At 43.1% G+C, this 27,916-nt stretch overlaps 1 protein-coding gene across 2 annotated transcripts; it reads right to left on the bottom strand.

Annotated features, from left to right (window-relative positions):
• Nucleotides 1-22: 22 nt before the first annotated feature.
• rbm33a (RNA binding motif protein 33a) lies at nt 23-27,835 on the bottom strand. 2 transcript variants are annotated; one of them, XM_054765898.1, is made up of 19 exons: nt 27,636-27,835; nt 25,944-26,022; nt 25,275-25,323; nt 23,186-23,256; nt 19,938-20,235; nt 18,440-18,577; nt 15,981-16,149; nt 15,716-15,903; nt 13,241-13,625; nt 12,409-12,470; nt 10,192-10,321; nt 8,522-8,877; nt 7,857-8,111; nt 7,434-7,724; nt 6,416-7,129; nt 4,607-4,762; nt 3,840-4,025; nt 3,474-3,562; nt 23-3,365 (listed from the first exon to the last, which is right to left on the bottom strand). In XM_054765898.1, exons 1-19 carry the CDS (start codon nt 27,652-27,654, stop codon nt 3,317-3,319), a joined length of 3,684 nt encoding a protein of 1,227 aa, XP_054621873.1. In that variant the 5' UTR covers nt 27,655-27,835; the 3' UTR covers nt 23-3,316. The 2 variants fall into 2 exon arrangements, with proteins under 2 accessions (XP_054621873.1, XP_054621874.1); XM_054765899.1 differs by lacking the exon at nt 18,440-18,577.
• Between the last annotated feature and the right edge of the window lie 81 nt (nt 27,836-27,916).

Below are 27,916 nucleotides of genomic sequence, written 5' to 3'. Positions count from 1 at the left end.
TATTAAACAAAAACACAAATGGAACATTTCTGACTTTCTTTTATTGTCATTTTTTGCGATATAAAAATGAACAATCTTGTTGAAACATGTCTTTAAAAAACACAAGACAATTGAGTACATCCAACATCGATCATGAGGTCTCGTAAACACGCACAGAGGTCATGTCATACTGTCGTACATCATAGTTTCAACACACATGACAAGATGCTTTGGGTCAACAAGTTGGACTTTCCGGAAAGCGAGTCAAGTGTCTTTTTCCACAGAAAAAAAAAAATTCAAAAAGCATGTAAAGGAGTCTGTGAGAGCGTCTGACTCCATCCAGTGGTGATCCGGGAGGGCCGCCCTGCTTAATGAACAAGGCCAGCGTGGACGACAACGTGTGAGAAAGAAAGCGAAGCAGTGAAAGAATCAAGAAGGACAAAGTCGGTTCCTCCGAGGTCGCTGCTGCACGGCTGTACTGGAACAATGAGCGTTACACAGTGGAGCACATAAAGAGACAAAAGCTGCATCCCACTCCACTCCAAGGAGGCTGTGGGGAAGATGTTGGCGTGTTAATGGCGACACCTGTGGCGAGTGGCGGTCATTACAGGTCCGTTCAACGGAATCAATCGCCGCTGGTCTTTTTAAAGCCAAACATCAAGTGTTATTTTCACGAAAGTCAGGAACAAAATGAACAAATCATTAGTGCTAACATTTTAACAGGGAATAATGCAGTTTGTGCCTCACGTGTCATCAATACATTGAGCATTCTTATGTTTTGTGGACAACTCATGTCAATCAAACTTGTCGGAGGATGTGAATGCGTGTCAGTACGAGAAGCAAACAAAACCCTTGGAATGATGTGCTACATAAAGCAGAGGTCCACCTGGACTCAAAGGGGAAGTGACCTGAAGAAGGAAAAAAATACATTATTTCCGCAAAATGCCCCCCGATCAAACGTCCCTGCAAAAACAACAAGTCAGTTTAGTATAAAAATGCAGTGCAAACAGTGTTAATAAACCTTACGAGGTAGAATTGATCTCTAAAGCACCCGATCGAGTGACAGAGAGAAAACAAAGTGCATCATATGTAGAAAACCCCTCCAAAAACAAAGGTACAAATAGATTCAATATGAATCTGTTGTGGCATCACAAGAGCATGTGTCTTATATTATTATTAGTAGTATTATTATATCATTACGACTGGCATTGTCAGTACTCAATTTAAACCAAAAAAAGAAAAAAATCCACTGGATTTAGAAGCACAAACACTCAACAGAAGAAGAAATAACCTTGTGCTGTCTGTTCAAGTCAAAACAAAAGGAATAGAAAATAGATCTATTAAAAATGTACAACATACAGCAGGAGGTTTCACGTGCACAACATTGCATGTCTAAGCCTGATGACCTTCACTGCGTGCAGCCACACATGCTTCGATGCAAGGGAAACAGCACTGGACGTAAAGGCCGATCGGCGCTTTTGCTGAATCGAGTACGTTCACACAGGAAGCGTCACACGACAACGCGTCACTCATCAGCGGCGCTTTGTTGGGACGTGGTGCAACCTTTAAGACACGACATCCCCGACTACAGCATCTTTACAGTGCTTTGTCCTAAAGAAGAGAACGGACACACACACACACAGCTTGCTGGCGAGGTTGCACGGTGGGTGGAGTCTGCCGCAGTAATGGGACGTAACCACACGCTAATATTTGCGCTAACTAAAGAAACACAGCAGAAGACTGCCCGCTTTGACGCTGCTTCCTGTGTTAACGTACAAACGAAGCAAAAAGCACATCTCATTTTTTGGGTTTGAGGTATTGCAGCAGTTCGTGTCGTTTTTAGCGTCACGCATACGGAGACGGAATAACCCGTTTCGTGTGGCGGAGGCACTCCCCCTTCTAAAAGGTGCGGCGTGTTGCGTGGACCGCGTGAAAGACGATATGTAAAATGAACATCACACACAGCGACACGTCTTTGGGCGTACAGTTCAACAGGCTTCACATACCCGCTGGCTCACGGCTATATTGGCCATCTTTTTTATTTTCCCTCAAGATGTTCTGTCTCGTCAACACAAATACGGTCCAGTCAGATTTTGTCTGCCACTTTGGCCTCTACATCAGACACAAACTAATAGAGAAATGAATTTATGCCTGGACCTTCTGCTCATATAATAAAAATGTTACAGCTCCAAACAAACGCTTGTGGGGGGTAAATAGTGACTATGTACAACATTTCGACACCGATAATGGTTGCCCCCTCACCTTCCATTTGACAGTGCAACAAAACTGAGGTTGAATGCTATATCAATGTGACTTACTGCCCAATGAAATGATAAACCTAGTGTCAGTGTAACAGGTTAAAAGTTGTCATTTGGTTGGTAATTGCGGCCGGAGGGTATTAGAGCAAATTTAAAAAGTGGATCAGGTTGGCATTCCTGCGCGTGAGGAGCCGTCGAGCATCCCGATGGAGTTTATTTTAATGACAACATTCCAAAAGGCAAACTGCTCAGAACTTGGACTAATTGAAGAGAGGAGCAATCCGGTGTAGACGTAATGGTCTACAGGAGACAAGCGTTCCTTTTTCTCTGAGTTTATATGCATCCTAAAATCATAAAAACAAAAACAAAGGATATTCCTCAACCCAAAACCAAAAATACAAAGCAGCTTCTTAAAAATTCTAATTCCAACTGTTCCTTTATCAGACAAATAAAACATATTTGGCCAAATGTTTGCCATCTGTAAACCAGTTAAAAGCACTCAACGGTCATCACAAACCTATTCTGTCTTCCTGATTCAACCAACAGAACCATGACAAAAGCAAAAAAGCACCACATCCCAGACATTTCTCCTCAATCCCAGTGCTTCTAGTTGTCCACTTGGGAGCGCTATATGCCACAAAACACCTTGCTTTGACATACGTGACGAAATGCTGCCCTCTACAGAGAAATACGGCCAACTACAACATCTGCCTGCCGGATAAACACGCTGCTTTCATCGAATCCAATGTTATTAGAGTATTATAAAGTAGACATGGAGGGGAGCAACCATTATCCCACAAGAAGACATACTTAATGTCCATGTGTGACGTATTGAGTGAGTCATTGTACACAAACGAGACTAAAAGTGTGGTTTCTCTACTTTGCACATTGGTAGGGTCGTTGAGCATGCTCCTAGTCAACGTCTTATTGTTGTTCAAAGTTGGAGAAGGACGCCTCTGTGCACAAAGGATGGCTGACTGACCCCGAAACAGTGGAGGCAAAGCATCCTACAGCGAGGCTGGAGGTGTGAAAGAGAGGGCCGCCACATCGGGAGCTCCTCTCATTATCGGCGTGGCTCCTCATCCGTCAATCAGCTTCACGTCAATGTGGGACAAATCAATCATGTGCCTGTGTGGTGATGGTAGCAATGGCGTTACCCACGAAATAGGGAAAGACGGGATGCAAAACGAAGTGGAATTATTTATCTGGGAAGGTTTAAGGAAGAGAGTGGATTACCTGTGGAAGCTCATTTGAAAGCTTGCTGCATGCTGGGGACTTGAAAAGGTGGCAATTGCTTTCCTTTGCTGAGGTATCATTCTGAACATCTGCAGTACAACACAAACAGTACATTAGTTTTACCCACAAGGGGGAGCAAGGGTGGTAAGGGGAAAAGGATGAAGACGTTGGTGAATCACAGCAATAGGGGGCGCTGGAAGCCCACGCTATGAAAATCTATCGACTGTTGCTAGAGATGAAGCCCTTTTCAAGCACTTTCAGGATCAAAAATCATTTTTAACAGTCAATTGTTCTCACAAGCAGAACTAAATGGTCGCAGATCAAAGACCAAAAGCCAACCACCCAAATCAACAAAGCGGAACTCACCTCTATGGGGCCGATGGATCTCAACAGGCTCTGCAGGCGCACATCACTCGTGGATGAAGAGAGTCCCTCGATAGTAACAGTACGCCGTTGATTTTCCGTAACCTTTTGGCCTTGTCGGGCGGCGATGGGCCCTCCGCGACCCATGTGAGCACCCCCTCTACCTCGGCCCTGCCCGGATACCACAACCTGCACCAACGGCAGACTGTTAATGTGAGTGGGAATGCTCCCTCTCGGCATGCTGATGATCTCATTCACAATCCAACACTAGTGAGATGAGCTACAGTGTTCCCTAATGGAAAGACTGAGGAATAAAAACACAGGCCAGACATGGCTGCCTTTCCCATGATTGACTTATCATATTTCTACAGAGAGCATCAATGTCACAACATGATGCACGTGCTTTGGCACATCTTCATAGGAGCGCATGAGTGAGAGGTGTATTCCATCAGCTGCAGAGGAAGATGACGGGGGAAAGACCCCCTTATAGAGGAGGGGGGGGTGGCGGTATTGTGTTTGTGTGTCGTCAGGCGGGGGAACAGAACGGGAGAGGAACCATGCAGTGTTATGGTGGCTGCCTTAGCCTGTCAGCATCACTGAGTGTGACAGCAGCCTGCTGGTGACAGGCGTGCAGAGAGGCCAGGGGACCTGGTGTAGCCCCTCGTGTAATACTGCTTTCAGCTTGTCAATACTCGCGCACCTGGCGTGCCGTCTTGTCTTCTTATGACTCCACAGTGTTAGTTTATCCTATATATTCGCCGATGACGTACCCTGTTGTGCTGCAGGTGGCCCATGACTCCTTGGCTTGTCTGTTGTCCTGCCATGGTGATATTCCTTTGGATGCCCTGCTTCAGAGGGTTTTCTGACCAGGCACCTTGTTGCTGATGCTGCATTGGGATGTTCATGGCCTCTGGTCCCTTTCCAGGCTGCAAGGCAATGAACGACGGACAGGCCACAATTAGCATATCAACCAAAAAAAATCATCTCTGTGATGTCATTGTATAATCTTATTGCAAATTGTGTGGGTTTTTTTCCCCACCGCACACTTAGTTCCGTCAGGCACAGAGAAAAATAGCATGGCTCTTTTGAATAACGATCGAGCCAAAGAGGTGATGGTCTCATTATCAAATAAAGTCACAGCTCGCACTCGGTCGGGGAGGAATTGAAGGTCGTCTCCTCCCCGACTCAGTGGAGACATGTGACAGATCAATACAGGGGAAGAAAAGAGGCGATATCTGCGACCTGTCCCCGGTTGAGAGTAAATGGATTAATCCCCCCTATAGAAATCACGGCTCCGATTGCGCCCGTCAAATACTAAGCTGCATTACACTGGAACGACAGCAGCTGGATGTGTACCCCATCCCCCTCGCTCCCCCACCTCCTACTCCTCCTCCCAGGCCTTTGTGTCTTGCGATGCTTTGTATTATCCTTGATGAAAATATAGTTTGCCTCTTATCACTTTGCCTAAGCCATTCAAATCCAAATCCTCAAAAGTGGCAACTTTCTTACACAGGTATTATGCTGGCCCCCTCCTCCCTTTCTAGCAGGAAAGATTAATTACAAGGGTCTTGGATTGGCATTCCTTTGTTGCCTCACACCTGAGGGATGGCTCGATGGGGAAAAGCGACGGAGGGATGACAGAGCGGAGATAACATTGTCAAGCGCTCGTTGATGACAGCAGTACAATGACAGAATCTTCTTTTCACCGCCGTTAGCCGTCCCTTTCCATCTCTCCTCCACCTCACATCCCAATCCACCGGTCCTCCCCCCCCTCCGAGATGCAGCACATCAGATAGCCAAGTGCAGGTTTCCATTAAGGCACTGACACCCAGTTATCTTCATCTGCAGCTTCATCCTCTGGGATGGGAGTCGAAAAGCGGCTTATTTTACGACAATCACATCTCACCATCTTGTGTCTCATCAGTGTGAATGTTTAACATGCTTGCCTTTTGTGATTATTCAATAAAGATTGCTGGGTAATTAAGGGCACAGCAGTAACTTATCAAGTCAGTATAAAATGGCATGATGTCGTGCTAATTCGGGGCTTTACTGGGGTTACTGTCACTCTTTACAAGCTGCCCTTATAAGAGGACATCAACCTTTAAGAGCAGTGATGAAGTGTCCCCCAACTTTGAAGATAAATGTCATACTACTCTCTTTAATGCCTTGCTGTTCGTTAAAGACACTAGGTCTTAAATACCAGTCCCCCAACCTTCCAAGAACAGATCAATTTGTCATTCCCATAGGTTAGATATCTTAAGATATAGAGACAGAGCGAGCATCAGTGGCATTTTAATACATCAGATAGACTCTATAGAAAAGTTACGTCAAGGAGAGTAATGCTACATTTTGACCGACACTGCCAGAGAGGCTAACAACATATTTATTATTATGCTGGATGTGGGGGTAGAACTGTGCCAAAATTCTGGCTACCTTAATTAACAAGATAGCTAATTACTCCTTCAGCTCTACACCACCCACAATAATAAAAGGCGGGTATTGTTGTTGAGGTTATGGATCAAGTGAAGGTCACAAATGAAGATAAAATGTGTCAAAAGGAAGTGAAAAGATTTGCTCACCCCGCCTGAAAGTTTGACCACTCTGACTTTTTGCGGCACCTGCTGGCCTTCACTGTCAGTAAGCTTGGCTCGCTGCATCACAGTTCTTTTAGCCCCAGGTTTAAGTCCTTGAGCCTGGGGCTGACCAGGCCCCAATGAGGAAGTCACAGGTATACTATTAAGGGGGGCCTGAGCAAACTGGTTAGGAGTGCCTGGTTTGTTTGCATTCTGCAGTCCGCTTGTCCTTCTCTGCTGTTGCAGGCTTCGAGGGGGCTGTCTCCACTGCTGGTCTGGACCAAGGATGGGAGTCTGTGGTTGCTGGTTATTTCCCTTTACCATCTGCAAGCGTGCCTTGACATTGGGGCGATGTGTTTGCATAAGAGCCATGCCATTGGGGTTGCCTTGATTAGGATTATTTATCTGATTTAATGATTGCTGTGTTCTTTGTCTCTGCTGTTGCAGCTGTCTTTGTTCCTGGGGCTGCTGTAGTGGTGGTATCGCTGGGTGCTGTATTGAGGGTGGTGCTGGTTGGTTTTGTTGAGATGGTGGATTCTGTGAAGGAGCCAGACTTTGGGTTGGAGTTTGGGTGTTGATCCTGTCCAGGAGCTCCTTCTTCCGGACGCCGGCTTGCATCTGCCGCCTCAACTCCTTCTTCTTTAGGATCTCCTCCCTGAGGCGTTTCTGCTCCTCAAGCTTCATACGGTACTGCCGGGTCTCCTCATCCTCATCTGGATCCTGGGGTACAAAAGCCACAAAAGTGTAGACATTATCACCTGTCTCCAGTGACTAGAGGGAGTGACACTCAGCAGAAATGAGAGTTCAAATCCCAGACAATAAAGCAATTGTATTGATCTGGAAAGGAGCTACTGCCATTAGCAACCATGTGATTGGCTTTTCAATAAATGAGTGGCCCTCACGCACACTAATACGCTTGACTGATTCTACAACTATTGGATGACTGAAAGATATTACTATTACGATTAATTAATCATGACTTTGTACATTGAAAAGGGAATATGTTTGTGTGAAGAAAGCTGACCTGTGGTGCTGTGCTGCTTGGGACTTCTTTGCAAACCACAGTCCTGCCCATGGCCCCAGGCAGTGAGGGAGTCTTTGCAGCAACCTGGCCTCTTCCTCTGCCACTGCCAGGCACGGTCTGAGCGCTCTGCATGGGACGCACCCCCTGTGTTGCCTTGGCAACAGGCCTGACGTTGGTGGCAAGGGAGCCGGTGGGGCGGGAGCTGTTCATATTTGTGTTGCCAGGTGCTACAGGGAGCTCCCGTAGGTTGCTGTTGCGCTGAGGATGCATTGGCTTGGAAACAGGTGTGTTCTGGAGAAAGGGGGAACATATATTTCAGGCTTTTGGTTATTGCATACTTTTAATGTGATGCAGGTGTTGCTGTACAGCCATAATTCTGATTGAATTGTCAACTAATGAGAACGAGATCTATCAATCTCTCACCATTCTTTGCCTATTGGACATGTTGCGCTGCTGGAGATTTTGAAGGCGGGGGCTCCCCTGTCTCGGACTGCCGTGCTGTTGATGGAAGAGATTTTGTCCATGATGCAGCAAGGGGGGAGGCTCATTGAGATTTAGCTGTTGTGGCTGCTGATGATGGAGTAGCTCCTGCCGATGAGGCGGTTGGTGGATGGGCTGATGTGCGGGCAAGGGGTCCTGATGGGGAGGCTGCGAGAGCGGGGGTCCGTGAATCAAGCCCTGAAACGGAGCATCATTTTTAAAGTGGTAGCAGAGGTATACATTGTCACTGGTGCCGTCTGTCTAACATTTCTAACACAATCACTAGAGGGCGCTCTTGTCTACATCTCATAAGAAAGCATTGGACTGCAAATAGGCAGGAGTTTTTCCTCTATGCTTCACTAGCACTGAATATCATTGCTGGAGTTGTTTACTTGATGTATACACTACACTGGTATAGCAATCACTGTTGCCAACACATACATAACCAGGTGAAAAGACAATAAAAAATGACAAATCCACAGCACAAATAAACACCAAATTCACAAGAAATGGAGCAGGAACTATTGAAGATTGTTAACAAGAGAGACTGGACTGATGCATACATTTGTCAGGGTAACTCTTACTAAATGAAAGACAGTCTGTTGTACCTGCAAACCAAACTGGGCCTGTGGTGGGGGGAAAAGGTTCCCCTGCTGACCGAAGGGCTGACGAGGGCTCATGAAGGGCCTGGCCTGGTTGGGAGGAGGACCTTGTTGATTCATGCCGACCATCCCCTGGTGACCTTGGGGAGGGGGGAGACCTGGTCTTAGAGGTTCCCTAGGAAACAGTCCTGGTGGGGCGAGGCCTGGCTGGCTGAAGGCAGGTCCTGGTTGGCCGAAGCCCATGTGTCCCTGACTGGGCATGTGTTGCTGCTGATGCAGGTTGGCGTTCAACAGCGAGCTGGGGCCCCGGTGATCAAACATGTGCTGCCCTGGAAAGTGGGTTGGATCAGCGTGTTCTGGGCCTGCATGAGAAGGAAAAACAACAACACGGGGATGTCAGTTTTCAACCTTCAGTAAATCCCTCTGCAAGTGTATGTCTGTAGGAGGGCAAGAATGAAAAGTGAAAACGGTATCAAGGTGAGAGGGTAAACAGCAACAACTGCATTCTGTTCTGCAATAGCGAATATTACATATATTTACTCCCACCGCTCATTCAAATGAATGTATATACACAAACATGCATTTAACATGAGCGTGGCTCATGGAGCAGCCCCACAAAGCTAGAAGCACACCCTGTAGGTACACTGCCAGAAGTAGCGTCCAACTTGGCATGAGATTCTGACAGGGCAAAAATATCACAGTTTCGCTGCATTAGAATTACATCTCTAAAGTGTCTTACCTTGAAATAACTTGATTAAAAAGCAGAGGGAAAAGAAGTCAAGGCAAAACAGTCATTTTAAAAAAACAATATAATAGAACATGATAGAAGTGGAACATATGTATTTAAAATAAATAACACAAAATAGCTGAATTCTTTCTAAATAAATAATGACTAAAATGCAGTTCTTGATGCAGTCTACTGTGGCTAATCCTACAACTTAAGTCACAACACCAGAAATACTGGATTTTTTTAGTAACAAAAGCAAAGCTAAATGCAATCAAGGCTCAAGGAGGTCACAACATAAATTTTACGTTATCATTTCATAGTGTGATGAAAGTGCAGGCCACAACTTGTCCACAAGAGTTTTTGGATTGTGTATTTAATGAGTTTTGAGCCATTTGACTGTGTGGAGACATTCTCCAAGTTTCACATCCGTTCACATCCGTTTCTGGGTCATGTGATTGTTGCAGCAGCTGTTGCTAATTGGTTGCTTGTTGTTGTTCAGTGGAGAGTAAATGGTTTATACCACTTATCCTCGACTCCTGTGTTGTTCTGAATCACATCTCCACATTCGGTGACCCTCGGTGTGAGTAATACGTCGACCAACAACGGTGACAACAGCGTGGCCGTACAAGGAACCACTCAATGCTAACAAGGCAGCTAACGTCGGTGGCATCTGTGCCGCGTCGGTTAAGTTGCCCGACTTTTGGCAACACAACCCACTCCAGTGGTTACAACACATTGAAGCGCAGTTCCGACTGTGAGGAATAACACAGGACGTGACAAAGTATTTCCACATGGTGGTAGCGCCGGACCTCCACTTTGTCTCATACCGCAGGGACGGTACGACGAACAATTTTAGTGGTTTTGAAACCGTGCCATACCTTGAAACCTTGTAACAGGCCCATGCCCACGTCCAACACTCTTAAATATAATGAGAATATTGTAACCTCACCTCCCATAAAGAGGGGCTCTCTGTCCTGGGGGCCTTGATGAGGATGGTTCCTGAAGGGCTCCATGTGATGAGGCGGCCGCTGGGTTTGACCAAAATTATTTGGCATGTGCTGATGGAAGTCTCCCGGTCCCTTTGAAAAGACAAAAGGAACATATTCAGGTTCACTAATTGAACATCGGTATGGATGCTAATATTTATGACAGCAATCAGAGTGAACTTGAGAGCTAATCAATATTAATGCTACTGGGGGCTTTCCTGATAAATCTTCTGAAAGTCGAGGCTAACAAGGCGTGAGGATTTTAGGATGGGATCAGCGCCCTCATCATTGTTTCAAACACATTGTAGGTTCAACATCTATCATCCAAGAAAGAAGATAACAACCTTTTAATCCCTCATTGGAATTCAATTACCTCTCTTAACAGTCTTCATGGTTCTTTCAAACATTCATCTCTGTTGAAAAATTAAACAGCTATTCAACTCGTGGCACTTCCACAAATGGGATGCTTGCCTCCTCCGAGCTTATTGTAAATTACTTAAGAGGCTATCGAGGCTTAATCCACCTTTATTCCACTGTCGCGTGGCCGTTTTTTGAAAGGCGTTAGAAAGCTCAGTGGCACCAAGAGTCCCCAAAACTTGCTTAACAGAAAGTTAATCAAAGGGGCTTAACAAAAACAGGGGGATCACTCTGGGAGAGCCGTCAAAGTGTTTGAAAAGGTCAGGCAGGCAGGTTTTCACAATGTAGCAGCTCTCTAATAGCACGGCTCATCCTATCCATTCTAATCCTCCATAAACAGGCTACGGGCTGTTCAATACGGCAGTGATGCTGAGGGATAACCAAGACTAATCATAATGAGAGGTCAAAATTCCAAAGTATGCAGTGGAGAATGTCAGCTTGGTTTAAGCACTATTGTTCTCACTCCAATAGACATTCAAATCGTGTCATTTCATAAGCCAATCACTATCAGACCTGCCAACCTTGAAGGGTTTTATGAGTTTTATACATGTTTTGTAGTGTAGAAACATATATATTAAATGACAAAATACACTAATGTAGCCTTATTTTGTGTAAAGATTACACTCATGTACTCAAAAAATGTGTTCATACAGTAGTCTGCAGTAACAGCTACTCCACTTTGGCTCAATTATCATATCAGCAGGGGAACCCATATTTCCAATTCAGTGTTATAATATTAATTATAGCAGCTACAACACCCTCCTCCTTCACATAGGCTTTTAACAATCGCCTGTGATGGGATGATAATGTATGATAATCAAGAGCAATCAGATGCCCACTGATAAATGGGACGTCCTGGCTGCTAGGACACCTGCATTACAAATGGTGTCCTTGGCAACCGCAGCCTAAATGCGATTGGCAGCCGGAGAATTTCAAACACTGTGCTCTTCATCGAACGAGTCTCTACATACCATGGCAACGCTACCAACACTGTCAGATTAGAAGGGGAGACCCGCTGCAATACTGCACAAACAGGAACCATTGGGCAATGCAAAACAATAATACTGGTGCTCGGACATGAAGTGAACACAAACAGCACACATTTTGATATGCTCAAGTGTACAATTGTGTGTCATTTGGCAGTGCAGGATGCATTCAAATGAAATGCATTTTCCTGAGAGATGTTAACAACTAGCGTGACTTGATTCCTGGGATTCCTAGTGGGCCATCTTTTTCCTCCCGTAAGAGTAATTACTTTAAAGGCATTTCTGTCATCCCTTGATAGTGAAATATAAAGCCCCTTTTCTAAGTTCCGCTTTGGAATACATGGTACAAAAGGGCGAGAGACCCACCCTCACCCCCATCCCCATGAAAATACCACCATGTTTCATTAAGTCAAATACCACTCAAAACAGTCTCCATGCCTTATGGGACACACTTCTAGAGGGGGAATTTGAACGGGTAGTGGAACCGGACTTCACAATTCCATTATGTGTTGAGATGAGCCCCAGCCCATCCATGACCAGTTGCTAACCGCAGCCCCGACCTCCAAACGTCTAAAGCCCCTATCGCGCCTTTCCAGTTGTGCAGCGGAGCTTGTATCAGTGTTTACAAATTGGCTTGAACAGTGTTTGGACCGCGGCGGGCGGCCTAATTGCTATAATGATACTAGCTTTCACACAAGAAGGGTCGCTAGCCCTTAGTGTGTAGTTGGGGGAGTGAGTGTGAGGCAAAAAGGAGGCAGAGGAGCAGCTGCTACTCACGGGGAACCTTTGAGGGCCCACAGTGGGTCTGGGCTGGCTCGGAGCAGGAGGCATCAAGGGCACTGCAATGAAAGGGGGGTGGGGGGAGCAAAGAAGAAGGGGTACAGAGGGGGATGGGAGAGGAAAAATGAAAATGAGGGGAAGTAGGCAGGGAGAAGGTGGTACAAGGAGGGGATCATTAGAAAATGCCATTCCAAAGGATTTTACACATACAGTAGTGCGAACAGTTGAAGACACAGTTTATACAATGTTAGATAAGACAATTCAATCACAACCAGAGGCGGCAACTCCCCCCCAAAAAAAAAACCCACGTGCACATGCCATCATGCTCTGCAACTTAAATTTCAATCTCAGCCCTAGACAGCCAGATAAACCCATTGAAAGGAATGAAATGTTGATGTCACCTGCCTAAATAAAAATGGAGGATAAACCCATTAGTGGCAGACATTCACTTGTCATTCACCCCAACGACAAAATGCCATTCTAATCCAGACACCTTGTCAGCACAGTGGGGAAAAAAGGCTTAAATTGTTAGCATCAACTATGGGGAGGAGGGGAGGTAAAAAACGTGCTGATCCAGTGGGGTCCATTTACAATGCAAAATGATGAAGAGAGCCTGGGGCAGCAGGTGGATATAATAAGGAGAGATTGGCCTGCTCGAGCCATAAATGGAGTCGCGTGTGAATGAGGTTGTACTTGCAGCACTATGGAAGTAAGAGTACATTTTATGGTGATTTCACTTCCAGCAGCACTTCCACCTTTTACTGCACTTTTTGACCCCTGTATAAAACATAAGCATTAACATTGTATTTTTCACTACACATTCACCAACCTGGAACAGAGGATGGCGCTGAGCCTCTAAAGTGGGGGTTAATGTGGATATTTTTTGGTTGTTGAGGCGGCTGCGGCGGAAGCGGCTGCGGCAGCTGCGGCGGTTGCTGCTGCTGGTTATGATGCTGGGGGAAGCTAGGTGGTGGGGAGCCCATCAGTCGTGAGGGTGGTTCCATCTGGGGCTGCACAGGTGGCGATCGGTGAGTCATGTGCGGTGGGATAAGGGGCTGGAGTGGCTGCTGTGCGTGTGGCCGTCCGTGCTCTTGAAATGGAGGAGGCCCTCTCGGGCGAGAAGGTTGTTGTTGGTGGTGGTGGTGGTGGTGGTGGAGGTGCTGAGAGTGCAGTGGCTGTTGATGGGGAAGGAGCAGGAGAGGCACTCGAGAGGACTGATGGATGATATGAGGAGAGAAATGGGGAAGGAAAAAAACCCAACACAATTAGCCAAAATGGAAGATACATCTGCCATCAGTGCTGAAGGCTGTGTTTAGAAATACTGCAACTATGCTATGGCTAGTCTGGCTCGGACCTTAACTACTTTTCATAAATTTATTAGCTTTAATATTGGGCTTCTTCCAGATGACTTATGTAAACACCCTTTGGGGGAAATAGTTTCCAAATTGGAATTGGACAAGTGTCCCAAAAGGAATGTGTTCAACCTTAGGGCTTACTCACACTAAGCCAGGTTTGTCCAAAGTGCTGCCCGGGGGCCATTTACGGCCCGCGACTGCTTTTTTTTTTTTTTTTTTTTTTTTAAATTGGCCCTCGGCAAGTTCTAAAAATACGATCAAAAAAACAGCAAAAATGGGGGGGGAAAGCTGTAATTTTTAAAAAGTTGGAATATAAGTTGTAGTATAAAAAAATATATATATATATAATAAAAAATAATATAATATAATATACTTAATATAAAGAAAAAATATAAGAACATAAGAAAAAGAATTACAAATTTTAGGAAAATAAGGTTGGGAAAATGCTATAATGTTATGATCGTAAAGTAAAAATATGAGAATAAGTCATATTAGTATGAGGGAAAAAATGTACAAGTAGAACGTTAGTATTTGTAAAAACAGCCTAAAAGTAATGTAAGGAGAAACAGTCCATAATAATAATTTGTCACTGATAAAATGACAAAAATATATTTTATATGTGTAAAACTATATATATATCTATATATATATCTATATATATATCTATATATATCTATATATATCTATCTATATATATATCTATATATATCTATATATATCTATATATATATCTATATATATCTATATATATATATATATATATATATATATATATATATATATACACACACACACACACACACACACACACACACACACACAATTAAATATTTTTGGGTTGGTTTAAAAAAATATATATATGTGTGTAAAAGCGGCCCCCGCATCTTTTGATTTTTTCGTATGTGGCCCTGAGTGGAAATAGTTTGAACACCCCTGCACTAAGCCATTCGTACCGTGCTGGACTTGGCCGTGATTCCCTCTCCTGTCCTCCGCTCACAGTGAGCTTCATGGCCCGTTTTGCTTGACCCATCACTATTCTGCTGTATTACTGCAATTTCTCTCACTTTGTGAAATATTTCCACACTTATTTGGCGTAGTTATGATTATTCATTGTGTGCAAGGTTGCAGCTGTCGTTAATTACATACAAGAGGGGTGATCGCAATCACTAAATGATACGTTCTATTCTGCTGTATTACTACGATTTCTCATGTGTGGACTATTTTCCCTGTTATATTGAATCCTTCTAATTACTTTGTACAAGGTTGCAGCTGTTATTAATTTTCACAAGGGGAGCACATGAATGAAAGGACACATCTTTATTATGCACACGTATGTAGACACAGGCGAGCAAGCGTGTTGTGGGTTTCATTTTGGGTCTTTGTACTTTGTTTGTATTACAAAATATGTTGATTATCATTAAATAATCTGCTGTGAGAAGTTGCATTACAGTCATTCTGTGACTCCACAAGGTGTGCGTGTGCATGGAATCAACAATCAACAATGTCTTTCCATCATGCCGCAAAAAGGCGCAGTTGAGTGCACTCAGACAATCGCTGCTTTAGGTGTTAAGTGGGCCGAGGCACGGAGCGATTGCAGACCCGGGACCTGGGTGGGTTGCCCACTCTCTGAACGAGTTGTATACAAACAGGAAGTGATGTATTACATGCCAACCAATCCCAACCTTGATGGTGAGGGTGTCCGCAACTTGAGGATTTTTTTGGAGGTGCACGTCACGCTATGCGCAGCGACTGGGCAAAGAAACTGAAACCGGTGAAATGCAACAAAATGCATACCCGAGAGCAGCAAAGCATATTCAATGGTCAAAACGTGTACATGTTGAAAAAAAATGAGTACATGTTGGCACGTCTGCAATAGACCAAGTGTGAGTACGCCCTTAGAGGTTCCACTGTATCCCAGAGAGAGAGGCGATGACAACATTTAGTTTTACCTGCATGCCCATGTTGCCCCTCTTGTGGAACATGTGGTCATTCATTCTTCCTCGACTTCCTCCTCTCATGTTGTGCATTCCAAAGCCAGCAAAGTTTCCTCTTCCTCGGCCCCCATAACGATTTTGCCGCCTCTGCCGTTCTTGTTGCTCATACTCTATCAGATCTTTTTTGGCCTTCTCTGACAGTTCTAAAGGAAGGAGGGCACGCTTACATCCACCTTTTGGAGTCATATGAGATTGAAGAGAATATATACAATGCACCTACCTAGTGTTTCAGGGATATTCCTCCTCTTTGTGCATGTATCAGCCAGTCGCACAATGCCGCTGTCCTTTCTCTCTGACTTGAAGCGGATGCGACCAGACCCTTCGTCTTCATCCTCCTCATCATCCGAGTCCTCCTTTGTCTCTTCTTCAGGCACACCTTCATTTTCAACCTGAGGGCAAGTGTTCACATTGGACAATAACGCCTTGCTTCCCTGACACAGATCATAAAATATTTTCACTACATGTGCTTTGTGTCACATCCATATCAGGGCTCCAGACTAACTTTTTTTTTTTTTACTATAAATAGGAAGCATAGTGGCAGCTAAAACAGAAAATGTACAGACGCACACCGAAATTGACTTGCAAAGTAAATATTCACATTTCCTCTCATTTTCACTGTATTACTGAAAAATACTTGAACAATAAACCACCCTGTTTCTATCCCTAGCTTCTGGAAGGCCTCTTTGTTTTTATAAACCCGAATGGTCAATCCCAATAATGTATTTATTCATCTGTTACGGTTTGGGGGTTTTTTTTGAGCAAGAGGCAAAAAGAGGTGATGATGCAACTCCCCACAAATGGGTTTCAATTCAGAGCAACTAAGCAACAAAAACGGCCACAAGGTGGCAGAAGTGCATTTCATAAGAGCTCGGCAGAGATCATGTGGAAGGCAAAACAACACAGACAGGAAGCAGTGTGCAGGTTCCAGGGAAATTTTAACGCATGCACACGCGCACACACAGTTCAGTTCCAAATGTGAAAATTGTAAACAGTTCATGGTGTTATATTTTTAAATAAATTGTTATTTTGATGTAAAACCACCATTGTTTGTGTTATGTTGGTATAGTTGTTTTGTTTAGATATTTAAGCTGTCACAAAAGCATAAAATATTTGTAATATTAAAATAAAATATGTTTGAAAGGTATCTTTTCACAAAAATGCTGGTTTTCTCCCTTTTCTAGTCAGAAAAAAGGTAGAAAATGTTTTTCTGATGAAAGATGGAAGTCTAATCTTTCTTTTGGTAGGTTCCATGTTTATATAGACATAGAACACAATATTCTGTGTGCCTAGAAAATCAGTCAAAAATGTCTAAAATGGCTCGTACTTTTGAAAAATGGCTGGGATTGAATGAGTTAAATAAAGGCCTAAGAGTTGAATCAAATATTCTTTGGTGAGCTACTGCTGTTGCAGAACCCTGTGATAGCATCACATCTTAAAGCCGGATACACAACGTGTTTATGTCAAACAACTTAGACACACAAACTAGTGTTTTGAAGACAAGACATAATTGTTATAGTAACAAGAGCGCAAGCTTAAGTGACACTTTAAAAAAGTAAGTTACCACATACCCATGAACGTGATAGCTACTAATAGCTTCCCCGTGGGACAAAAGCGAGCTCCAACTAACCGCATTGTGTGTATGTCTTAAAGACAAAATTCCACTGTGGTAGAAAAGTCACATTTGGAGTCCGAATACCAGAGGCTAGCTAGAATACTAGCTAGTGAGGAAGAGTGACAACCAGGCAAAGTGTGTAAACAAAGACGCCAGAAAAGTCAAACGGCAATGAGATTGAGGGGCTATCCACACGGACACGTTTTCAGATCATCGTTTCAGCCTTTCTGCGTGCCCTGAAACGGTATTTTGTGAAAACGGCTTCCAGAGTGGGTAAATCTGTCCCTTCCATGTAAACAAGCGAACCGCTGCTTCTTGAAAACGACGACGTCATTGACCCGTCACTGTCACGTGACCGAAAGTGAGCTCTGACGACAAGCCAATGTAAGATCTGAATATTTCGACTGGCATGACTCACCATAGTCGATATTCTCCTGTTATTTTGTTGTCTTAGACTCCCAAAATGACAAAGTAATTCCACTTGGTTATAAGTCTAGATGAGCCTTGGAAAGCGAAAAAAGACAGTTTATGCACATGTGTTCTTTCCTCTTCTGTGGTTTTAGTGCCATGTGGTTCTGTCCGTGTAGGTGTGCCTTGTGTATTACACCGTTTTCATCCAGTGATCCGTTTCTGTCTGGATTCAAGTATTTACTAATCCGGCAGAGGTGACAAAAAAAATTTTTCGGCACGCCAAAATAAATAAATAAATCAATCCAAGGAATGTTTCTGTGTGACACGCTACTTAGCCTCTGACAAGCTGTCGTCAATTGACTCCACATTTTACAGACTAGTTTTCATTCTCACGGCAATGAGGGACAAAGCGCGTCAATAAGGGACACGTACTTTTATCTGGTTGCACATGCACAAGTAGATTCAAAATGTACTTGCAATGTCTCAAACTTTACTGCAAAATGCAACCATTTAGTTGCAGTCTGGAGCCCTGCATCTTAAATGTGGTTTACTGCCAAAAAAAAAAAAAACATTTTAAAGAATAGTTTAATATTTGTTCAGTTTCAGTGTGAGGCAAAATGTGAGATTTAAGACATGGAAAACGTCTCCTGGCGTACCACATTTGTTTCAAAGGCCTGAGAGCCCGCCGTTGAGTCTTCCGCTGCTTGCTGTTCTTCAACCCCCAACTCCTCCTCCTCCTCTGGGGCCACTTCCTGCACCACTCCTTCATCATAAGATGTTTGGTATTCATTGTCCTGTAGACGTCACAAAGATTTCCAAAAATGTAACTTTGCCGGATGTTTGCTTCCTCCAGACCTCACCACATTGTAAGAAATTGCTGCAAATTGCAGGAAGGCAAATAAAAAAATGTTATATGGAGGGTTTTGGGGAAGCATGGTGTAACCCCACCCCCTCCTGATAGCAAATTACCATAACAGTGGGAGCACAGCTTCATTACTATTCCTGACAGCATTTGAAATTCAATGAGATGGAAATGCTAGACATGATATAGAGAAATGTGGGCAACGATTAAAAAAAAAACAAAAAAAAAACACTCCATCCCAGTTCAGAGACAATGCGCTTTAAATAATAACTCATAATTTAAGGCCCGTAAACATTTTAGATGACAAATCAGTTGGAACCACCTAAAATGTGCTGTCACATAAGTCACAAACAATGACAACCATTCAACAAGTTGCATGAGATAAATTAAAACGTGCCCCCAAAACAAAAAGTCACCGCAAGTAAGATCGGTGTACAACGACATGCTTCATTAGCTGCCCAAACAGTGGCAGTATGGAGGCGTAGAGCAAAGACACACAGTGGCGTAATCAGGCAAAGACAACAGCTTCATCCTTTCAACTGCTCAGTGTTGTGCTGAATGAGCACCACAGCTCTGTAGCTTTGCGACGGACCTCGGGTCCAACATCCGTGACCTCTGACCTCACAAATGGACAAACATTCTCCCAGCCCCGCATGTGCAAAAGCCTGACTGCAGATTTTCTTCATTTCCTGCAGGTGCCCCAATACTTTAGTCCACATGTTGTCTACCTGTCAGGTGGCAAACAGCATGACACCTCGCTAAATGGACCATAGCGGACATTTGCACAAGGATCAGCGCTTATCTTTGATCCTCTTAGTTTGAGAGAACAAATGAGAGTCACCATCAATCATGAGAGACGTGTATAGGGTGTCCTCAGGAAGGTCAATAATCTTTTCACCTGCATGAGGCTTTATCAGATCTAGATAAAAGCACCCCCCTCCACACACACACACACACACACACACACACACACACACACACATTAACCTGGGCAACTGGCAGCACATCTCCCTGACACAAAAGCAGCTTCTTACTCCCCCAAAGATACAAGGCCCAAGGTCACAATGGCTCTTGGATTTGGAGGCCTGCCACCAAAAAAGCTGTCAAGACAAACTTTGTCAGAGGAGATAGCCAATCTAAACCTCTTCAGTGCCTAAACGCCGACCTACATCTCCTTTTCCTGAAGAGATAGATTTCCAATCCTCACTATCAGCCAAAGGGAAAAGAAAGATCTGCGGGGCACAATAGAGTGAGACCGACAGGGGAGGGGCATGCCAATAAACAAAACTCACTTGAAAGTCGCCATCTATGAGCTCATTGATTTGGATGTCGAGCACTTCATCCTGGAACTCATCCTCAGCTACGTCTTCAGTGTAATCCACGTGGCCTTCATGCACGTCATCCTGGCTGTAGTGCTCCGTGTACTCCTCGCCCCCTTCCTCCTGGTAGCCCTGCTCCACATCCCGTGCCTCGTAGTCCTCCGTTCCCAGGTTGACCACGTCGTCTGAGTAGTCTGCATCCTGCAGGCTCTGTTGTGGGTCGAATGATGTGTCCAAGCTGTGCGTGGCATTGAGGCTCACATCCTGACCACTGAAAAGCCAAAAGATTGCACTCCTCAGAGAACATACTGTACATCCTGTACATTATACTCTGCAGTCTTTTCTCTAGGTGTGCAGCATAGCTGACTGTAATGTGATCGCTCTTCTGCAGCTACATTTGGGGTGAACACGTGTGTGCGGCTTGGGCTGATAATCAATGCACTGATACAAACACAGGCATGTGCACGTCCATGTATTGCAATCGCTCCTCCACAGTAACATTTCTCAAACTTTTATAATAAAAAGCAACAGACTCCAAATGAAGGGGTGTCCACGGCTGCTGCTGCTGAGCACACACAAAGATTGTCTTTGTTTTTGCTATAAGTCGCCAATTTTCATACAAAAACAGCCTAATTTGTGTTAATAAAGAACTGAAAATGAGGCGTGTGTCTAACAGAAGACCTATATATACTTAGCACGTATTAATAACATAACCGCTTCAGTGGCACAATCCAAAAGAGCTGTGGTGAGTGCAACTTGTGTCAGCAGCTTCTTACAACACCCAACACGGCGTATCATTTAAAACAGGTACGGCTGTTACACCTTCTTCACTTCAAGCCGTGCTGGTCCTATTTTATGTAGGGGTGCAACGATTCCTCGAATAATTTGAGTACCTTGATTACAAAAAAATAATGGGAGTTTTTTCTGCCTCGAGGAATCGCTTAACTCACCAACGCGCTTATCTCAACCACGCAGAGGACGAAGAAGGAAGCGAATGTTTGAAGGCGCGGGAAGATTGAAGAGGCGAGAGAAAGGCAACGAAGGAAAGCAAAAGTGTGAGAAAGCCCATAATTTACCAAGTTTTGTGTTGTTTATGCTTCAGTGGTAATGTTTAGATTTGGGCGTTGTTTTGTCCGACTGTGTTCAGCCGTCAGTGAACGCACCGCAGTAGTGTGATGTTGCATCAGTTGAAACGTCTTTTTTATGACTTCTCCGACGCTGTACAGGCAGATGTACCTTTCCTCTCCTTCCTTGCGCCTCATCCTTGTTTTCCCAAGTTAATGCTGTGCATGAATGCATAAAGGTGAGGTTTTAATTCTGTTGTTAGAGCTGTGCGAGTTCTATTGTACACTTTTGTTCAGTGTAACTCTCGTGTTCATTAATGCTAACATTAGCATTCAAGCTAACTGTATGGTGACTTATTATATTAATAAGCATCATATTGATTTAATTTCCTTACTGAGTTCTGTATTTGATGTGCGTTTGGCTAATCATGTTTATGTGTAATATTAGTTCCATTCATTTACTGTTTATTTATTCAGTGACATTTTGTATTCTTTGTATTGTTACAGTACCACAGCATAAAGCCTTATAAAGACCACAGTTTACCAGTGCTTGCTGCCGCTTATTGACCAAATCCACCAAACAGAGGACAACTTGCCGTGTTCTTTGACTTGAACGCACATCTATACCTTTGACCGCTCCAAACCAGTGCATCCTTGGAGACATCTCAACACCCTGAGAACCCTCTCCGTTTCAAAAATGTAAAAAAAAAAAACTGACAGAAAATGTGGCTAAACAGCAAGGTGAACACCATGACGTGTATCCGTTGTAACAAGATCCATGTACCTTTAATGTACCTTATACCATAATGTTAGCCGTGTGGCGGGCTAGCTTTCTCTTAATTATGACTACTGGCCGTTTGTTACGATGGTAACGTGACTTCATGCAGGGTTTATTTCATCTGTAGAAACACAGCCCCGTTAGTTAAGATGGAAAATAAAAACATTTTAGCGCACTAATCAGTAGCTGCTCATTTCCAGCAGACAAGACGGCGTAATGGAACAAGAAGTGCGTGTCTCACTCACTTAGTTGAGCGGAATGTGTTTCATTTCAGAAAATGTCTTCATATTACTTTGAATACTGCAAAAACTCAATATCTTATCATAAATATTTGTCTTATTTCTAGTCAGCCTGTCTAAGTTTAGGGTTTATAAAGGCACAGCCGTCAACACAATTTAATATGTAATTTAGTCTTAGCGATGTCTTAGTAAAGTAACTATTTCTCTCCTTTTCCAGTAAATAGTTCAAGTCTGAGATGGATAACTTCACCTACAAAAGCACCATCACACCCAAGAAAATACACTTTGTTCGAATGCACAATGTGAATTTAAGAAATAAAATGGCTGATTATCGAAAAAACTAAACCAATGGGTCATTCGTTATTAAGTGAAATTTGGTCTTGTGTATTTAGAATTGCTCTTTAACCAAGCACAAATATGTTTTTTCCGATTACTCGATTAATCGAACAAATGTTCACAAGAATACTCCATTACTAAAATATTCGATTGCTGCAGCCCTAATTTGATGTGCTTTTTGTCTGATGTGTGCCGACAAGCACTGGTTTACGCTTTTGCTCCTCTTGCTTTCTGTGTCACTAAATAAATTAAACAAAAAACGCTACAGCCGAACGGCGCCGTGACGAGAAATTTGAACTTTGAGAGTGTGAAAAAGTTCCATCAGGACAAACTCATCAATAAAGCCATGTTATGTACTTGTACTTGTGTTATACAAATAGAATTTTAGATTTGTATGGTATCTTTGAGCTTGACTGACATATTCAGTTCGTTCGGAGCTGTTGATACATACAAATACAGACCATCCCGCCCTGTCATTTATCTTTCTGTTCATTAAATACAGTAAAATTGGGCATATTTCACACATACTGGTGATTAATCATGATTAATTTAATTTAAAAACGTATTAATCTGATTACATTTTTTACCATATGCAGCCCTAATAAAAATAAAAACACTCATAATTTCCAAAGTACTTTATATTTCTTCCATTTAAGAAAATTAATTACATTTTTGTTCAGGTTGTAATCAATGTGCATAATGACCAAGAAAAGCCTGAATATGTCTGGTGGGGTACATTGTGGTAGTCTACAAGCATGCATTTCTAGCTTTGTCGTTCTGGGTATTTATTTATTTATTTATTACCTGAATAGATCCTCATCATCGCTTTGAAGAAGAGCATCATTCAGTTCTTCATCTTCATCTTCAGAAAGGTTCTGAAACAACACATGAAAAGATGTTACAAAATGTCAACGACTTCATATATTAGTCAGCATTGTATGGTTTGACCATTTACTGTATAGGCCAACAGTTTAAAAAAAAAAAAAAAAATCTGGGTTGATCTGGGTTCTCAAGCTTCTATTCAGGGCGACATATCGATCTAACATTGTCGATTGAATCGATACTAGGAAATAAAGCACGGGAGGCTTCACATGGGCGTGTGTGTGTTTTTTTAGCACTTTTAATGATAAAGACGTTACACGATTCAGTCTGCCTGTCTGTGACGTCGTCATCTCCCTGGTATGTGGTGGTCATTGGAGTTGTAGTGGACCTGTGAAACACAGTTGCTTCTTTTTCTACGCTGAGCCATACGTCAACGTCGCCGCCATATTGGATGTGGCAAGAGATGGAGTGGAGAAGATGCCTCATTCTACCTCCACTGGCCCCCAGTGAAATTGAGTTTGAGACCCCTGTTCTAAGTCGAGCTTCAAAATGCAAAAAGAAGAAATGGATAAGAGACAAAAAATGTTTTGAGTACAGTATGACTCGTTTTACCGCCCAAACCAAATCCCAGGTAAGACTTAACAATTAGCTTTGATAGTATTTGGCCAATAGAGTGCATGATTCGGCCATTATAACAACATTTTGAAGCATAATTTGCCGACGTTGTGAAAAACACCTTATTCCCGCTCTCCCACTCTGTCACTATTTTCAGCCACACTCGCACATGCATGAAACATGAATGTGTATCCCTGACACACACGCATACACACGCACACACAGTGCTGGCAGAACAAATGTGGAGTGATGAGGTTAAGAATGTGGGATTGTTGACATCACTTTGTACTAGCAAAGATGTGCCTGACTGTGAGTGGGTGATTGAGTAAGTGTAATATGAGCATGAGTTATAGTATGTTCATTCGGCCCATACAGGTGAGAAAGTGAAGATACCACACCACATTCATTTGCTGAGGAGTTTATATAACCTTTGGGCGCAAAGTGCAGGTTTGGATTGCGCTATTTAAAGTAAACAATTCGTCACGGCAAGCTATACCACCCTCTGTTCATCCTGACTTTGTATTGCATTTTTAACTCGTTTTTTTTATATTCACTGCTAATTTATTCTTCAGTATGCCAGCATTATTAATAGGCCTGTCATGATAATCAATAAAACGATTAATCGGACACTTGAAAAAAACTAGGTCGATACTTTTGACGCCTCGATAAATTGACATGTGCGACATGTCAATTACTGGTCTTTCTGTAGCACGCAGGCTGGATGACAAGAGGGTTCACTCTGCTTGTGTCTGAGCACATTGGTTGAATAGTCAAATTAAGGGAAAGAGTGAGCCTCCTGTCAGCTATTCAGCGTCTTTGTCACAGTACGTGGAGGCGGGGGCTAGCTACATAGTGACTGAATACACTGAGTTAGCAAGCAAACGCTAAAATGAGTAAAAGCGGTAGTTTCTAAGCCGAGTGCCACAGTCCCAGTGTGGATGTGCTGTGGGGCATTCATCACGGCGGCTGGCGCTTGCTGGGGCGTTTGCAAAGCGCCGGGAGGCGTGAGCTCACGATACCCAGGGTATGTGAAGTTGGTGATGCCCCGCAATTCGTAAGTGCTATAGTAGGCATCTTCTGTGCCTCACACAGATACACTACACTCAAATGTGACATGACAGTGATCTCTGAATGATAACATGGTCTGGAAAAAAAGGTTGAAATTATCGATGTCGTTGATAATTGTGCTACAAATTAAAATTTAAACCGGATTCCGTTACAAAAAAAAACGTGAATCTAGGAAATTTCACCTGCAACGTCCAGTATCCGCGTATTTCTTTCACAGTCACATTGGTTACACTTTTGGGTAAGAAGTTACTGAATCGATTTAAAGTTACTCAATCGTTTCGAATCGTATCGTTCTAAATGAACCAATATCGTACTTGAATCGTATCCGCAACGACAACCAGTGATACAAATCGAAATGAAAACGAATCGTTACACCCGCACCTCTTACCTTTTTACCCAACGGTGAATCTTCCTCCAGTAAATCCTCTTCCAAGTCACTTTCGGGGAGAAATACAAACAATAAAGACAAATAACTGACACTTTGCTATATGATAAAAGATAATGCTGTCACACAGGTAGAAGAAAAGAAGGGTTTTTTCCCCCCCACATGTAATTTAAAAGGCGCTGTCCCTCTTCGGCTCCAAATTACATTTCTTTAAACAAAAAATATAAGGACACCACCGGCTAGCAGATGTTGTGCGTTTAAAAAAAAAAAAAAAAAAACAGCTAGAAGAAATAAATGTCTGTATTTGTCACAATTCGATGGTAAAATACTGTCAGGTTTTTCGTTCAGCCCGAGGAAAATGATTGGCATGAATGGCTTTCACTCACGGCTGTCTGGTACGTACATATGTACGTACATGCGACAGTAATTAAGTCATTGGGTGGTTGTGGTACTCTAGGCTACACATTCAATGATAGCTAATTTAGTAGATAAACTATCATAAGCTGACAAAAAACATGACGTGCTTGCAGTGTCAAAACAGAAAGAGAGCAGAATATAATGCTGGCGGCGCACTCAAAGGTTGCATTAACCAAGGCGGACGTCACCTTTACAATTTCAAAGACAAAACACCAAATTGACTGAAACAGACAACTGGTGAGGTGGTCAACATACCTCTCTAGATCATCATCTTCACCTCTCCTCCTGCGTGAACGCTCAGTTCCAGGTTTGTCATATTCATCAAAGTTATATTCTGCAGGACGGAAAAAGCACATTTGCGATGCAGCATTCATGAGCATTTGCAACTTTTGGGTCCAAAAAAAATCATTTAAAACATGTTTTTCGTTGAAAATGTTCTCCAAAAACCATATTTAATTCACCTTAAGTCAGTAACAATTTATAATTACGTGATAATACCGGTAAAATGCACAGTATACATGTACCACTGTTTAAAAGCCCTCAATTTTACATGTTTGTATTTTTACTTCACTGATAATGTTTTTTCCTCAAGCGTTTAGATTCCGCACTTTATTCAACGATCCATAAACACACCGTAGTTGCTACTGGCTCGACTCCATCTGTTAATCAATTATCTTACATTATCATTCATTAGTGGTGTGTTTTAATGTGACAATGACAATACATGCTTTGAATACATGTGTGAGTCATATTTAAGGATTAAGCCTGGATTGTGCATTTAGCTTGTTAGCTTCCGTCACTAGTGAACAATGATAACTGACGAGAGAGGGTTCCGTAGCTTAATAATCACCACAATCACATTGATTGCACATGTTGATGTGCAATCAGAAGAGAACGTCAAGGTGGGTGGGTTTGGAGGGTGAGGAGCGAGCTGCGTGTGACAAATAGACATTTTCACGGGGAGTATCAATCACTCACAATTACTCACAAATATTCACCATTTGCTGGTAGAGGTGGAACGGAACCCTTCCCTCAAAAAGCGTATACTGTATCAGACTTTTACTTTACATGTCTAACAAGCTCAAATGCTTCTGATTTGACAATGAAAATAATTCTGATTCATTGTTAAGGACGTGTTAAACATCTATTTTTGTGGCTGGAGTTCGCAATGTTGACCAAACACTTGCTAAACTACTTTATACTTGGAAGCGTTTAGTATTATTGCTAGCTTGTGTGACTACATTACAGGGAAAACCTGCATAAATAAAAGCATACCTGTGGAATATGGTTGGACAGTAACAAGTGGATCTAATCAAAGGTCCACTGAGTGCACATTCGTACTACTCGAGGTACTCGAGGTTAGTGTCAATGAAATGCATACGACAGGACTTACATCCACTATCAGCTCGACGCACTCTAAACAAACAAACACATTGTAATGAGATCCTAGTCACAACATGTTTCAACATGAACACGAAGTGCATTTTCCCCTATTATATTTGCTAGCAAGATGCATAGTGGCTAATTACCTGGCTAGCTAGATAGCTACTGCAAATTAAATAATACACGGTGAATAGAGTAGGTTGTCCATGATTTGTTCGATAAATGAAAGGATTCCAGTTTATCAGAATTATCGCGTATGGAGAGTATATTCTTCCAGCAAAACTATCCTATGCCATGCTAAATTACAGTATGCTACCTTCCCGAGGCTACATCTCATTTAAGCGAGCCAAGATTAGAGCTTAGTGTATCGTACAAATACACCTACCAAATACAGCCGAACATCATGTGCAATCAATGTTTTATCAAATAAACATCCATTTTGTGGGCTTTAGCGAGGACGTGGACGTGTGATTTTCAACAACCGTGTTTGGATGTATTCCGAAGAGGCTAGCGTTTAGCCACTCGGCTAGGTTAGCAGAGCGCCGTAGGAAGAAAAGAGCTTACCCTGCTCGCTGGCCGACATGATGTGTGGAGCGCGCCGCTACGAGCCTGACTACACCGCTGGGTTTACCATTTAGTTGTTAGAAATTCACCATTTCGACCGCGCAAAACACGGGAGTGGAATGTTTGGAGCTTCGATGTAACAACAACTGGGGTGAACAACTGGAACTAGCATAGAACAAACATGGCGGCGATCCATTGTGGCGAGGAAACAGCAGCGCCCCCCCTCGGTCAGTTCCTATAACAACAACCAAAGACAGTCATGCTGATTCGAGTTAAATAAT

Source organism: Dunckerocampus dactyliophorus, chromosome 21 (genome assembly GCF_027744805.1).
Source record: "Dunckerocampus dactyliophorus isolate RoL2022-P2 chromosome 21, RoL_Ddac_1.1, whole genome shotgun sequence".
Taxonomy (NCBI): domain Eukaryota; kingdom Metazoa; phylum Chordata; class Actinopteri; order Syngnathiformes; family Syngnathidae; genus Dunckerocampus; species Dunckerocampus dactyliophorus.
This window is presented reverse-complemented; position numbering and strand designations above follow the sequence as displayed.

Coding starts and splice junctions, on each gene's coding strand:
- rbm33a (XM_054765898.1), bottom strand. Junction 20,236..23,185: donor GATGATGAGGATCTATTCAG/GTAATAAATAAA, acceptor TTGGCTTTTCAG/TGGTCAGGATGTGAGCCTCA. Junction 3,366..3,473: donor TTTCAAATGAGCTTCCACAG/GTAATCCACTCT, acceptor ATCACCACACAG/GCACATGATTGATTTGTCCC.